This window comes from Capricornis sumatraensis, chromosome 12, assembly GCF_032405125.1.
Source record: "Capricornis sumatraensis isolate serow.1 chromosome 12, serow.2, whole genome shotgun sequence".
Taxonomy (NCBI): domain Eukaryota; kingdom Metazoa; phylum Chordata; class Mammalia; order Artiodactyla; family Bovidae; genus Capricornis; species Capricornis sumatraensis.
In genome coordinates this window covers 38,340,435-38,356,679 of record NC_091080.1, presented here as the reverse complement: position 1 = coordinate 38,356,679, position 16,245 = coordinate 38,340,435, and the positions used below count along the sequence as shown (strand labels likewise).

General features: G+C 38.9%; 1 protein-coding gene across 1 annotated transcript in view; it reads right to left on the bottom strand.

The window, feature by feature from the left end:
• Window positions 1–705: 705 nt before the first annotated feature.
• Window positions 706–16,245, bottom strand: part of N4BP2L2 (NEDD4 binding protein 2 like 2) — a 67,865-nt gene continuing 52,325 nt past the window's right edge. The window contains exons 7-10 of the mRNA XM_068984581.1: window positions 7,502–9,258; window positions 4,651–4,736; window positions 2,815–2,861; window positions 706–824 (exon numbers count right to left, since the gene is read on the bottom strand). Of these exons, the coding sequence (XP_068840682.1) occupies window positions 2,838–2,861; window positions 4,651–4,736; window positions 7,502–9,258 (1,867 nt within the window). The 3' untranslated portion in view covers window positions 706–824; window positions 2,815–2,837. The remainder of the gene's footprint in view (window positions 825–2,814; window positions 2,862–4,650; window positions 4,737–7,501; window positions 9,259–16,245) is intronic.

The following is a 16,245-nucleotide window of genomic DNA, read 5'->3' as shown; positions in this document are numbered from 1 at the left end:
CTGGAGGTTTATTCCCTGGAGAAGATAAAACAGGATGAGAAGAGTAGAAGGTAAGATAAGGCAGGCAATGCTCCCTTTCCGAAAACAGGGATTACATAAATGCCTACATGTTGAATAATGAGAAATCACACCTTGTTTTTCAAATATGAATTTTCATATTTGAAATCTGTTAAGTACAATTAAACTAAAATAATAGCAATAATAGAAATAATAGTTACTGTAGTATAGTGCAAGTCCCACAATCCCTAACCAAAATCCTTGAGGTCAGAATTGTTTCAGAATTCAGAAAGTTCTAAGGGGGGATCTAGGGCACCCCTGGTAATTAAACATATTAATATTTCTCCAGTGAAATGTCTGAAAAGTCACACTAACTGGGGTAAATAAGGAGTAAAACTAATCTGACTGTTTAGGTCAAATTTTGCTGCCAACTTAGTTTTAATGCCAGACATTTAAGAAACAAAACAAACACTTTTGGTTTTCAGAGCTTTCTGGATTTGAAATTCTAGAAATGGAATCATTGACCCACGCTTGGATAAAGGGGCCTATCCTTCTATTCTGATGCAATTATAAAAATAGTCTACTCAAGTTTCCTGGGTCTTATTTTCTTCATGAAATAAAATAGGGCAAATATCTTCAAAATTAGATAATAAATTATTCAAGCTATTACCTCTTTTGCTGAGTTTTTTATTAGTATTCAGGAAACTGATCAGAATAGTTGAACAGATTATTCAAACTAATTTCACTCCAATGAATATATCGCTCTACATTATCCTTCAGGTTGGCACTGAGCTCTCTTTCTTGATGAACAGGATCTTCAACAGTACCTGGAAGATGGAGAATTCAACTGCAAACAAACACAAGCCCAGACAAGTCCAGACAGAATGGTGACAGGAATGGAGTTTGTTGTCAGTTTCCCAAGCTCATGACTATTTATGTGCCCCTGCAACCAGCATCCAGAATTTCACACTGTCCCCACAGCCCCCACACCCTGCCTGGTCTTGCTTCATTCAAGAGCCTGTCCTCTGGATTTTGCCCAACTTTCTGTTTCTAAATCAAAACCTGGTCTATGTCCCATTCCCTGATGATCCAGTTTTTTACACTGTTAAGTTAAAAATAAATACACTTAATTTCATGCAAATATGTTAACAAGTTTATTAAGTCAATACATTGCTCTGCCAGGAGCATCTGAAATCAAAGCTGCAACCAACAAAGATACTCAGGGGAAGGGAATTAACCCTTACTAAGAGCCTATTATTTTTCAAAAACTTTGCACAAGTTATTTCATTTAATCCTCATTTAATATCCCCATGACAGATTAGTATCATAAACCATTTATTTTTTTTTTCAGGTGAAAAAAATTGCAGCTTTGAGAAGGCAATTTGTTTAAGGTCACATAGCCAGTCAGCAGGAGCTTCAAGATGGGAACCCATCCTCTTTCCAGCAGGCTGCCCTACCTCCTTAAAGGAGTTAGGCAGTATAAACACTCTGGCCACCAGCAGGAAGAGGATTTGAGGCTCCAAGAGCCAACCACATTCTCTTGCTATTTCCTTCTTTTTAAATTTCTGTTTACCACCTGAGGGCCACTGATCATTATGCCAAAGACAAAACCAAAAGGCCCATTCTCATTACAGTCATAAAAATCCTGTACATAACTACAGCACTCATAAAATTCCCCAACAAGAGAAGACGAATAATTAGGGATGCCTGCTCTATGAGGTTCACAGAGGGCAGTCAGTTTAGCATGAATGTAAAAGATGAACACAAAACGTCAAAAGTATGGTTCATAAAGTATCCTTGACACAAAATCAGCAGATATAAAAGACCTGCCGAATTAGCCACTGCCAAATATGCCCATGCTTATCGTGTGCAGTTTATCCTGGTGTCACACTGAGGGCTTCGATCCTCACATAAACTCCATGAGGCCAGTTTTCACTGCTACATCCTCAGTGTGTAGAAAAATGTCTAAACTTAGACAACTCAATAAACATTTGCTGAACAAATGAATGAATTTGTTCATGTCCTTTCTCTGGAATCTCTTCCCCTCCTCTATCTATCCCACATTTTCTAGTGGGTCCTTTAAATCTCTAATCTCTTCTCCCAAATCTTTAGTCTTTCCCCTTCTTTCAGCAGAACCTTGTTTAAAACAAACAGAAATATTTTTACTGGGTATATGTGCGTTTCTAGTTAGCTGAGAAATGGAAACACAGAACACTCTTAGAAATAAGAGTTATAATGAAAAGAGAAAACATATGGTTAATGCAGAGTACTTTCAATTCTTATCAAATGCAGATATATACTGAAATAGTAGCAGCTGTGTTTATCTCATAATTTAGGCATTTGAAAAAAAAAGTGCAATGTGTTTATTTTAATGTCAGTTTGTGTCAAGTTTAAAATATAACATGCACTTGTCTACATATTTTACCTCTTTTCCTAGAGAATCTTTTAATATTTAAATATAACCTATATCCCTAATTCCCAGTCCTCATCATATATCAATCTGTGGGGAGTGGGGGTGGGGAAGAGAATTCATCATAAACTATGTATTGACAGAATACTCTAAAATATATTCTAACAAATAAAGTTGGAAAATAAATATGGTAGCAACAATCTAAGCTTTGTTGTATTTCACAAAGAGATCTACGTTTAAAGGAAATAAAAGCATCACATGTGCAACAGCACACAGGGTTGCTATGGTAACAGACTACATTTTTTATATTTACTCTTCAATTGTACATATGAGCTACTACAACCAAATAATGTCAACATCCATTTCCTTCTGATCATATACAGGTCTCCAGAATAAGTTGTACTTACAGTTCAAGGAATTCTCATTTTTTTTAACCAATCTTCTTCTGTCTTTTCTAGAAATTATAATTAAAATACATATAATAATAATGATTAATATAGGGCACTGGGGTTAAGTTTTACACCATCATTTAACTCACTAGGAACACTCCCCAAATGAGAAAGACACCTAATAAACACAAATGTCAGTTTAAACATTTAAAGTATCCATGTGTTTGTGTATGTGTGTATATGTATTTAGGTAGCAACAAGGTCTCCATGCAAATGAGGAGAAATAAGAAATTTTTTTAAGTGTATTTGGTTTTACTACCTGAGCACACAAATGAATCTACTTTTCCCACAGCTGTGTTTACATGAAAAGATAAGAAATACCTACTATCCTGAACATATAATTCTATAATAGTTCCCTAAACCTTGATTTTATTATTTATTTCAAAATGTACCTCTAGCATAGGCTGCAGTCCATGGGGTCGCTAAGAGTCGGACACGACTGAGCGACTTCACTTTCACTTTTCACTTTCATGCCTTGGAGGACATGGCAACCCACTCCAGTGTTCTTGCCTGGAGAATCCCAGGGATGAGGGAGCCTGGTGAGCTGCCATCTATGGGGTCGCACAGGGTCGGATACGACTGAAGCGACTTAGCAGCAGCAGCAGCAGCAGCATGGCCCTTGGGCACATTTAAGTAACTACCAACTAACATAAACAGAATTCCAGCCTCTCCTCATTACATGATACAGAGGACTGGCTTTTCCAGAGTCTCTGTTACCTTTCTAACCTTCTCAGCCAGTCCTCCTCCAGCTGCCTGGGAAATTAATAGCCTGTCAGAACCATCATGGACCACCAGAGTACCAATAATGAGGTGCTTCCAAGTTAAGTAAATATGAATCTCATTTGTAGCTGTTACTCTATTATAACAAGATTGAGGGGTGGACAGAAGAAAAAGATGTAAAAAAAAAAAATAAATGACTCTCCTAAAACAGGCACCTCAGTCACCCACAGTTGACCCTTATACCAGCCTACACTACAACAACGTTAGGGAGTTAAATGCAACTTTCTGGGACTAATTGAAAGAAACATGCATAGGTTATCCAACCATTCACATACATCCTTTCTCTAATTTAATACAAGGGATGTAGCTCTTCATGTTACATTTGATGAACAGGATTTCTTTTTTTTTTAAAGAAACCAGTTAGAGGGCATTATGCTAAGTGAAATAAATCAGAAAGGAAAAGGCAAATACTATAAACATCATATGTGAAACCTAAAAATACAACAAACTAATTAATAAAAAAGAAGCAGATTCAGATACAGAGAAAAAACTAGTGGAGGCAGGGGCAATATAAGGGTGGAAAAGTGGGAGGTACAAACTACTGGGTGTAAGATAAGCTCAAGAATTTATCATACAGACTCCCCTGGTGGTCCAGTGCTTGGAAATCCATCTGCCAATGCAGGGGACATGGGCTTGGGCCCCTGGACCAGGAAGATTCCACATGCTGCACAGCAGCTAAGCCTGTGTGCCACAACTACTGAGCCTGTGCTCTAGAGCCTATAGGCTCTGAAACAAGAGAAGCCATGGCAATGAGAACCCACACAATGAAACCTGAAAGTAGGCCCTGCTCTGCGCAACTGAAAAGTCCACGTGCAGCAACAAAGACCCAGAGCAGCCAAAAATAAATACATAAGTAAAATTATTTTAAAAAGAATGTAGTATACAACACAAGGAGTATAGCCAGTATTTTCTAATAACTATAAATGGAAAGTAACTTTTAAAAATTGCATTAAAAATTAATAATAAAAAAAGAGAAACCAGTTAGAGAAGATCTTTGAAAGCATAAAAATATACCTCTACTGACGTCTTCCACTGTAGGTAGATCATCTTCAGCGTCTTCCAGTCGAGGGGAACCATACAGTCTTCTGGCAACAAAGATTCTGGGGGTGGGGGGGAAGAGAACAAATTTCATCTCTGTCACATATATTTTTACCCTGAATATGAAGATATGCAAACATGATATCTAGACCTCCATAATGATAAAAGCCTGGTTTTGAAGCTATTCCAGTGACAGCTAAAGCAGGAATTAGTTTGTCTCAGATTCCTATTAGCAAACGCTACCCAGACTCAATAAAAATGCTTATGTATGTATGCAAAGTGATGTATATCTTAGTTCATATTCTCGTGTAAATACAAATATATACACATCAGCAGCTTCAAGTGGTACTGTCACAGGGCATAAAATTTAGGTAGGCATCATTTCCTGAGACATTGTATAGAATATTGCAAGCACAGCAAGTTTAGTCTTCTTGCAAATTGCTCCTTCCACATAAGAGTGTATGGGGAAAAAATCCTCACAATTAAGATGCTCATAAGCAAGTCCACTAAACCATGTAAGATATTCTTCCTATACTTGCACATCCCTAGCAACATGAGTAGCTTGGTTTCTTCAGGTCTATATATGGTTACTATATAATCCTACTGTGTCTCAGTTCAGTTCAGTCACTTAGTCGTGTCTGACTCTTTGCGACCCCATGAATTGCAGCACTCCAGGCCTCCCTGTCCATCACCAACTCCTGGAGTTCACTCAAACTCACATCCATCGATTCGGTGATACCAACCAGCCATCTCATCCTCTGTTGTCCCCCTTTCCTCCTGCCCCCAATCCCTCCCAGCATCAGTGTTTTCCAATGCATCATTCCTCCCAAAGAACACCCAGGACTGATCTCCTTTAGAATGGACTGGTTGGATCTCCTTGCAGTCCATGGGACTCTTAAGAGTCTTCTCCAACACCACAGTTTCTACAGACTTCCTAATAATAGAATTCAAGTTCCCTGTCTTATCGACAAGGCTGTAGATACGCCAGAGCTTTGCTTCTTCAACCTTCGGCTATAAACGAATTGGTTTACAGCTTCCATTTAGAGTTTTCTCTTTTCCTTTTTTAAGCATCTTGTGCTCATGCTCAGACCTCATTTCACAAAGAGGTCCTATTTCTGTGACCTCATTGACTGCAGCCTGACAGGCTCCTCTGTCCATGGGATTAGCCAGGCAGGAATTTTTCAAACATACACTATTTGCAAATTTAAAATTCTTTCCCTCTGTTTTTAAGTCACATTTGTATGATATAAGCACAGTTTACAATTCACTCCCATTTGGAACCATCCCAGACAAAACCACAACCCCATATTCTCTTCTACAATCTCTTTGGCACAGCTAACCTCACTCATAAAATATTCATGTTTATCATTTATATTTTCTATGCACAATAATTTTGTTTTGTGTTAGTCTTGTCTCCCCATTTAGAAGGTAAGCTACTTGATGAATGAGGTCTATTTCCTCTAAAAAGCTTTCCAAAGCTTAATTAATGGATGCTGGATCATTACTGTTGATTATGATGGTATTCTGCATTCAGGGAAGGAGGTTTAGAATCTTTTCCCACTAGTGCCTTCATGCCTTCTGGTGCTGATCTAAGGCAGTGATTATTAACATTTTGGGGTCACAGACATCCCTGAGAACCTGATAAAAACTAAGGACTTTCTCCCAGAAAAATGGCACAAAACGACACAAAGAATTTTGCATATAATTTCAGAATATGAACTTTGAAATAAGATTCCTGGCTTAAAAGCAAATGCGATTTAACTTTTAAAATTGGTATGTTTCTTTGGTGCATCTAGGAAGATAGAAAATGGCAGCAAACAGTAACGATGTGGTTATTCACAAAGTTTACAAAAATGGGAAGAATGACACCAGAACAGGTTGATAATTTTGACTCCTCAGACTCTGAGATTTAACCAATCTTGAGTCTGAGCTCCATTAACCAAATATGTGGAAAACAGTAGAAGTTCAGGAGCAAAGTAAAAACCACTGGAAGTTAAAGTGTGAGAGAATCCCAGGCTCAATGGTAGGTGCAAGAAAAAGACTATCAGGAAGATACTGGATGCAGGGACTGGAGCTTTACTTCTTGGCTCTTACAGCTTCTGTCCCCAAGGAAGGGGACATATAATTGCATGAAATCATTAACATGTGCAACTGACTTACAGACAAGGAGAAATTGGGATATGTTCTTCATTTCCTTTTTAAGATATTCAATATCTCAAGTAGGCATATTATTTAGAGGAAATTTACTTAGAATTTTTGCCTATAATGTTATAATAATATTACTTATAATATTAAAAAAAGTCAACCAGTCAGACTCCTTCCTAACCTTCTTTTCAGTACCCTTCTGAGACAGTCTTTAAAAATTAAACTGATTTCAGGTATTTTTTCATCACTTGATTTTCATTGTCCATCACTTTATTATTCTCATATCTATAAGCCCAACTGTGAATGAGAAAGGGTCATATGCTAAACAAGGGAAATGTAGAAAGCAGAAAGATTTTTCCAAAAATCAAGCAGTCCATCTCTATTTGTTACCAATCACTGTTAGCCTGTCTCATTCTTCATTCTTCCTACTATCTGTTTAAATTGAGAGTCTAAGTATTCAACATGCTCAAAGACATTTCAGACAACTGGTCATCCTGGTGGTGGGAGTTGGGGCTTGACTCCATCAAGCACCATTTGCTATACATCCTCCACTTCCATCTCTGAAAAGCATCGCAAGATCAGTAAACTGCAAGAAATCACTAACACAAGGTAGAAACACCTCAAAAATTACTCATATATATTAAATTGGACTTTTAATTTGTACCAAATAAACTCAATTTACCCACTGGAACTCCAGGAGATCCAAAAAGCTTTACTAGTTGAAAGGCAAACTCCTGTGATAATGGTAGCTCAAGAGAATCAAAGTAGTCAGGGCCTGTTAAATCTTGGTTATCCTGAGTTTGTAGGAATGGTAAAGGCCTAGGTTCTTCCCATGTCTTTAGCTTTTCAACAAAACTTTCATTTAAGGAGTGAAGATCAGAGGTGACACCAAAAGAATACAAAGTATCAGGCTGGCTACTTAAAATTTCTGAAGAAGTAAACCTTACATCATTTAGTTTATCATCTACTCGCCTCTGAGAGTTGAAAGTCGAAAACAGTTTCTTGCCTGAAAAAGATATCTTCCAAAAGCTAGATGGATACTGTAGCATAAGAGAAGGAATGGGGTTTCTGTAAAAATACACAGAATGCCTTACTCTATTAAATAGCAGGTAATAAGAATAAAATTGTCCACCAACATTTAGAAGAGAATCTTTGACAATGTCAAAGTAAATGTCAAAGTAAAACCACGATGGATGATAATCAAAGGTCATAATGTGTTGCTTATTCTCTTCATTATTTATTTCTGAAATGTCATCTTTTTCTTCTTCCAAAATAATTTTTAGCCCATGGCTTTCTGTTAACAAGTCACATTTCCCCATTTCTTTTACATTGGTATGACTCTCTTCCAGTAAGTTAAAGTTTGGTGCCAAACTAAAAATCCTTTTCTGCCTCCTCTTTTTATTCTCTGTTGAATGTAAGGTACTCTTCAGGATATCCAGTTTAAAGAACTGGGTTTGAAAGATATTTGTCTCTGTTTCTATGATTGAATCTATATTCTCAGTTGGAGATGACAAGTCTTCATTTTCTATCGATAGCTTCTCTTCTATCAATGTCTCTGGACTGTTTCCTGGCCCTTCCGAAGTGGAGATCAATTTGATCAACTGCCCCCTGCTGTCAGGATGAGCCAGCTTTTGCCGTCTCTTTTTCTTTGGTCTCTGTTCACATATAAACTTATGAGGCCCCTCAGGCCAGCTACCAGAATAGGGTTGTCTATCAGAGCCCAACTGTAAATCACCATCAGACAAATCATTTGAGAAAAAAGCCCAATTATTGTTTTTAGTTGTATTTACTGCTTGTTCCTGTCTTAAAACTTTATCTGATGTTCTGGATGTATACTGACAGCACGGACTTGTTTCATTCAGGAGACTCTCATCTACCATCTCTCCCTTCTGCATCAATGAGCATGGGGCTTCAACAAATTTGTCCTGGGTGTTTAATGTCATGATATTCCTATTTTCAATATGCTCCTCTACCTCTGTGACAGAACAATCATCGCTTGCTACATAGGAAAGATTTTGAATCACTGTTGGACAAGAAACGAAACTTTCATTTGGCATCAATGACAAACTTAGAAACAAGTCATCATTATCTTTAGGGAGGTAATTCTTTGGTGGACTGTCCAACTCTACAGACATAACATCTGGCAAACTGTTTTCAGAATTTATGTCTTCCTGTCTTTTATCCTTATGGACATTCACAAAATCTCCCACTTCATTTCTCAGACCAACAGTTAAGGAACACTCTGATTCCCTTTTGGTCTCTTCTAAGTCTTCCTCTTCACTCTGAGATGGGTCCTGAATTCCTGGTGTAAGATAATTTAAGGTTTCAAATGAGTTTTCCTCCATGATTTTATTATGACTGTTCTGCTTTTTACTTCTTTTTCTGTTTCTCTTCCTGGCTTTGCTGAATCTGTGCCCAGTTTTCTTCAAATCTCTTTCTCTGAAATATAAAAAAGAAAATTATAACTTAATTACTTGTATAACAATATAAACTAAAACATTATACTCAATGTGCAGATTTACAAATCATTAGTACAAGAGACTCTAAAATGTGTGTGCACTTTGTACTATGGTGGTGGTTTAGTCACTAAGTCATGTCCAACTATTGCGACCCCATGGACTGTAGCCCATCAGGCTCCTCTGTCCATAGGCTTTTCCAGGCAAGAATACTGGAGTGGGTTGCCATTTCTTTCTCCAGGGGATCTTTGCAACCCAGGGATCGAACCCGGGTCTCCTACACTGCAAGCAGGTTCTTTACTGACTGAGCTATAAACTTTAATCCTTTAAAGTAAAACTGAATACACTTTGAAAAAGTTACAACTCATTTCATAAACAAATAACTTTATGAAAAGCTAATGTTTTCCTTAGGATACTATATATATATATATATGAAGTATACATATATATATGAAATATACATATATATATGAAGGATATATATATATGGAGTGTATATATATATATATATATATATATATATATATATATATGAAGTGTATATAGCTTCCCTGGTAACTCAGATGGTAAAGAATCAGCCTCCAATGAGGGAGACCTGGGTTCGATCCCTGGGTAAGGAAGATTCTGGGAGAAGGGCATGGCAACCCACTCCAGTATTCTTGCCTAGAGAATCCCCATGGACAGTGGAGCTTGGTGGGCTACAGTCCATGGGGTCACAAAGAATCAGACATGACTGAGTGACTAAACACTGCAAAGCACCAATAAACAACTTACTTTTCCCAACATCTTGAATTTTGAAAAGTGACAGATATAGTCTAAATGACACAGCTTTAATGGCTCAAGTAGATTTTCTCTAGTCATAAAAACTTTGGCAACTAAGACGCTCCATCAAATTGTAAAGAATGGCAGATGATGAGCAGCCAAATTCAGTATTGGGATGATATGCTTCCAGTAGGTTAGTAAGCAGTGGTTCTAAATCAGAGGCTTCACCACTGCTCTGTGGGGTGTGTGGAAATGTGGGAAGGCATTTTTGGGTCACTGGCACTTGGCACTGTGGTCAAGGCTGTTAACTATCCTGCAATGCCAGGGACAGTTTCAAGTGAAAACTTTTTCTACCCAAACGAGCAGTGGTGCTCTCATCAAGCACACCAAAAGTTCACAGTGCCCCTTAATTAAAAGCAATCTTAGATCCTGAGGGAAAAACAGAGGACTTAAGAAATGTTCTAATTTAAAATATAAAGGTTTGGTTATCTTCTCTTCCACAATGTACAGACGGAGAGAGTAAAATGTAGTGGGGGAAGGACAACAGACGTATCTGAGGGAAAAAAATGCCAGGAAGAGGAACGGAAAATAAACAATTAGACAAGCAAACAAACACTGAAGTAGAGAAAGATAATGAGGAAAAGATACATCAGTCAAATTGGTTGGGCGTTGGACAAAAGAGCTTATTAAAACTACCCCAGCCTCTGGCCTGATTTATTCCATCCCATGTTGCTGGGCAATTTTCAATAGGCAAGACCCCTGAATACCTCATTCTGTTAACTAATTGCTGCTGCCTTTGTTTACATATTCCTTGATGTTGGTTTAGAAAGAACATTAAGATTGTAAATCAACTATTCTTCAATTTAAAAAAAAATTTTAATATAAAAAAGAACATTAAGGACAGCAAATTCTGAGAAGCAGTTAAGATGGGGTTTCTATAAAAAGGATGTGGAGTAAAGAATGGCAACTTTGGCAGTAACTCTCCTTTATAGTCAGTTCTATCAGACGCCAATGAAAGGTCTAGTTGAAGTCTAAGGTGCAGTCAGTTGTAAAATATGCACTGCAGACAGGTCTGCTGTTCTGAAAACAAACTCCACTGTCTTCGTCCAAACATGCACCGTCTTGTTGTAGGGCAAAGAGGAAAAGAATGAGTCGAGTTTGTTGTTGCTTTATTTATTGGACTAAATGGTATAAAAGAATGAGTGTTTGCCATTGCTTTATTTATTGGACTAAATGGACTTAGGATTCACTCCAGGCCTTGTGACTCTGTGGAGTTGAATGCACTTCATGTGTAGCCACTGTCCCTTTAAACAGTTCTCTACTGCACAAGGAAGAACTCTAAACTAAGGAAATGGGTTCCTATATATAGTTCATCACAAAAATGTTTAGAGCTCCTTATGCCACCAAGAATTCTAAGGTCCACAATGCTACTTTGAAAACTGTTTTTTTCTTTAAAAAAAAAAAAAAGCTATTTAATGCACATTTACTCTGTATTAAGATTATTTAATTCTTTAAATGTGCAAACTTACCTAATCTTCTTCATAACAACCATATGTAATAAGGCAAATGTCAGTTTTACTCCCATCTCAAAAAGGCAACTGAAACAAAGAGAAGCTTCAGAATTTTCTGTACTGCAGCCACAATAGAAAACAGCATGGAGGCCCTTCAAAAAGTTAAAAATAGAACTATCATGTGATCCAGCAATTCCACTTCTGGGAATACATCCAAAGGAAATAAAAACACTAATTCAAAGAGATATCTGTACCCCATGTTCACAGAAGCATTACATCGAAACAAGTGCCCATCAATAGATGAATGGATAAAGAAGTTGTGGCATATACAATGGACTATTATTCAGTCATAAAAAATGAGGAAATTCTACCATTTGTGACAACATGGATGAACCTTTAAGACTATATGGTAATTGAAATCAGTCAGACAAGGAAAGACAAGTACTGTATGATCTCACTTATATGGGGAATCTAACACAAAATGAACAAGAGAAACTCATAGAAAAAGAGGTTCGATTTGTGGTTACCAGAGGTGGGGAATGGGGTTGGGCAGAATTGGAGGAAAGTGGTCAAAAGGTACAAACTTACAGTTATTCAATAAGTAAACACTGGGGATTTAACATAGTAACACAGTAACTATAGTTAACATTGCTATATGATTCATAGGAAGGTTGTTAAGAGAGTAAATTCTAGGAGTTCTCACTACAAAGAGAGAAATTTTTTTCTTCTTATTGTATTTACATGAGTTGATGGATGTTAACTAAACCTACTGTGGTAATCATTTCACAATGTATGTAAATGAAATCATCTTACTGTAGATCTTAAATTTATAGTGATATATTGACTATGCCAAAGCCTTTGACTGTGTGGATCAGAATAAACTGTGGAAAATTCTGAAAGAGATGGGAATACCAGACCACCTGACCTGCCTCTTGAGAAACCTATATGCAGGTCAGGAAGCAACAGTTAGAACTGGACATGGAACAGACTGGTTCGAAATAGGAAAAGGAGTACGTCAAGGCTGTATATTGTCACCCTGCTTATTTAACTTCTATGCAGAGTACATCATGAGAAACGCTGGGCTGGAAGAAGCACAAGCTGGAATCAAGATTGCCAGGAGAAATATCAATAACCTCAGATATGCAGATGACACCACCCTTATGGCAGAAAGTGAAGAGGAACTAAAAAGCATCTTGATAAAAGTGAAAGAGGAGAGTGAAAAAGTTGGCTTAAAGCTCAACATTCAGAAAATGAAGATCATGGCATCTGGTCCCATCATTTCATGGCAAATAGATGGGGAAACAGTGGAAACAGTGTCAGACTTTATTTTTGGGGGCTCCAAAATCACTGCAGATGGTGACTGTGGCCATGAAATTAAAAGACACTTACTCCTTGGAAGAAAAGTTATGACCAACCTAGATAGCTTATTAAAAAGCAGAGACATTACTTTGCCAACAAAGGTCCGTCTAGTCAAGGCTATGGTTTTTCCAGTGGTCATGTATGGATGTGAGAGTTGGACTGTGAAGAAAGCTGAGTGCCGAAGAACTGATGCTTTTGAACTGTGGTGTTGGAGAAGACTCTTGAGAGTCTCGTGGACTGCAAGGAGATCCAACCAGTCCATTCTAAAGGAGACCAGTCCTGGGTGTTCTTTGGAAGGAATGATGCTGAAGCTGAAACTCCAGTACTTTGGCCACCTTATACGAAGAGTTGACTCATTGGAAAAGACTCTGATGCTGGGAGGGATTGGGGGCAGGAGGAGAAGGGGACGACAGAGGATGAGATGGCTGGATGGCATCACCGACTCGATGGACGTTGAGTCTGAGTGAACTCCGGGAGTTGGTGATGGACAGGGAGGCCTGGCGTGCTGCAATTCATGAGGTCACAGAGTTGGACCCAACTGAGTGACTGAACTGAACTGATGTCATTATTTCTCAACAAACCCAGGGGAAAAAATCCCAGGATCACATGGCTACTGGCAGGATTCAGACCAAGGCTCACTGGCTCTCCGTTCTATATTCTTTACCCATTATACAAAATTGTCCCTCAACTTAAAAAGAGAATTTTACAAAAACACTTTGCTTCTCTTTCTCCTCTTCTCATCTTTAAATTCTCACATTTCCATAAACACAGAGATACCCAGCTGGTTAAGAGTTGAGTCCTTTTCTTGGAAGCAGTTCTTGGGTCTTAACTCATACTATCACTAACCGAAGAGTGTCTTGAGACTTTTTTTTCTCTCTGTTATCAAAGCAAATAAAGAACAACAGAAAGTGAGACAAGGTAGTGTGAAGCAGAACCCATCTTGCTAATCAGACTTTATGTCAAGATTTTATATGAGAAATGGAAAGACTAGAGTAGATGGCTTATAATTCAGATAGGCTGATGGACACAGGGGCTCCTTCTGGAGTTAATTCATTTGTCATGGGGTAGAGGTAGTAAATAGTAACAATATTCTGGATATATTTTGAAGGAAAGACATGTAAGAGTTGAAAATCAATGGGTTAGAGTATGAGAAGAAAGGTAATAACTGCAAAGACTTTGGCCGGAACAACTGAAAGGATGAAGAAGCCATTTGCTGATACACAGAAGCCTGTGTAAGGTATGGATTTGGAGGGAGTGCTGCTGAATCAATTGCCTCAAATTTCAGCTCAGAGTCTTAATCAGCAATTAATCTGTCCCTATAGAAAGCAGAAAAGATGAGGGTTTCTGTAATATGCTTCATGAGTTCCTATGTTTTTTTAAATGAATTATAATCTGATAATAGGAGCGGTCCTAAGATGGCAGAGGAATTGGACAGGGAGACCACTTTCTCCCCCACAAATTCATCAAAAGAACATTTCAACGCTGAGTAAATTACACAAAACAACTTCTGAATGCTGGCAGAGGACATCAGGCACCCAGAAAAGCAGCTCAGTGTCTTCGAAAAGAGGTAAAAAAAATATAAAAGACCAAAAGAGACAAAAGAGGTAGGGAGGGAGTCCCAGGAAGGGAGTCTTAAAAAGAGAGAAGTTTCCAAACACCAGGAAACACTCTCACTGCCGAGTTTGTGGCGAGCCTTGGAAGCACAGAGGACAACATAACAAGGAGGGAAATAAATAAATAATTAAAACCCATAGATTACAAGCCCAGCGGTAACTCCCCCAGCAGAGAAGCAGCGCAGACGCCTGCATCCGCCACTAGCAAGCGGGGGCTGGGCAGGGAGGTGCGGGCTGCATTGTTTTTTAAGGAGCGGTCCGGAATGCCCAGAGGGTAACCGGAGCAAACTAACTTGGGCTAGAAAACCAGACTGTGGGATAGCTACCACGTGAAAAGCTCTAACATAAGACACTGCCAAGACCATGCACAGAACAAAGGACAGAAGAGAATTAGCCAGTTGCAGACCATCCCCTTCCAGTGACAGGCAGCCAGAGCTGGAAGGGCCGGAAGGGGGCAATCGCAGCCCCAGAGAGACATTAACTACCAAACTGCAAGGAGGTTTCTTTGCTAACTAAGACTTCTTGGAGTTCTGGACAGTCATCATCCGCCTGAGAAGGTGCGCCACTTGTACACCCAGAAAACTGAGCAGCAGGGACAGGAGAGGCGATAAGTCGCAGTGACCGTGCTCGCCAAACACCTGAGCTACTCGGACCTGGGAAGGGCACAAAAAGCAGGCCCAACTGAGTCTGCACTCTGAGGACTACCTGAGTGCCTGAACCTGAGTGGCTTAGACCTGGGAGGTGCATGCAGCCCAGGGCCGGCCTCAGACGGTTCTCGGAAGAGCAACCTAGAGCCTGAGCTGTGTGTGCCGTGAGTGGGGGCAGGCCCAGTGTGGTTGAGACATTGTGAGCACACGCCAGTGTTATTTGTTTGCAGCGTCCTTCCCTCCCCACAGCGTGACTGAACAAGTGAGCCTAAAAAGTGTCCACCACTGCCCTCCTGTGTCAGGGCAGAAATCAGACACTGAAGAGACCAGCAAACAGAAGCAGCTAAAACACAGGGAACCGCCTTGGAAGTGACAGGTGCAGTAGATTAAAACCTTGTTTTTAGAACCGACTACATAGGAAGGGGCCTTTAGATCTTGAGAAATATAAGCCGGACCAAGGAACTATCCAAAAATGAACTGACCCCACACCGCCCACAACGACACCAGAGAAAGTCCTAGATATATCTTTACTATTTTTACGATCAATCTTTTTTTTTCCTTTTTCATTTTTTTAACTTTAAAAAAATTTTAAGTCCTGTTACTCCTTTAATTTTCATTTTTATAACCTACTATTATTTTCAAAAAAAAGACCCTATTGTTAAAGCAAACTTCATATTTTTTTAATAATTCTTGTGACTGTGTTTTTTTTCCTCTTCTTCTTCTTTTCTTTAATATTGTATTTTTGAAAATCCAACCTCTGCTCTAGATTTTTAATCTTTGCTTTTTGGTATTTGTTATCAATTTTGTACCTTCAAAAACCCAATCTTCAGTACCCATTTTTACTTGACAGCGAGATTACTGGCTTGACTGCTCTCTCCTCCTTTGGACTCTCCTTTTTCTCCACCAGGTCGCCTCTGTCTCCTCCCTCCCCCTTCTTTTCTCTACCCAACTCTGTGAATCTCTGTGTGTTCCAGATGGTGGAGAACACTTAGGGAACTGATTACTGGCTGGATCTGTCTCTCTCCTTTTCATTCCCCTCTTTTATCCTCCTGGCCACCTCTGTCTCCTTCCTCCCTCT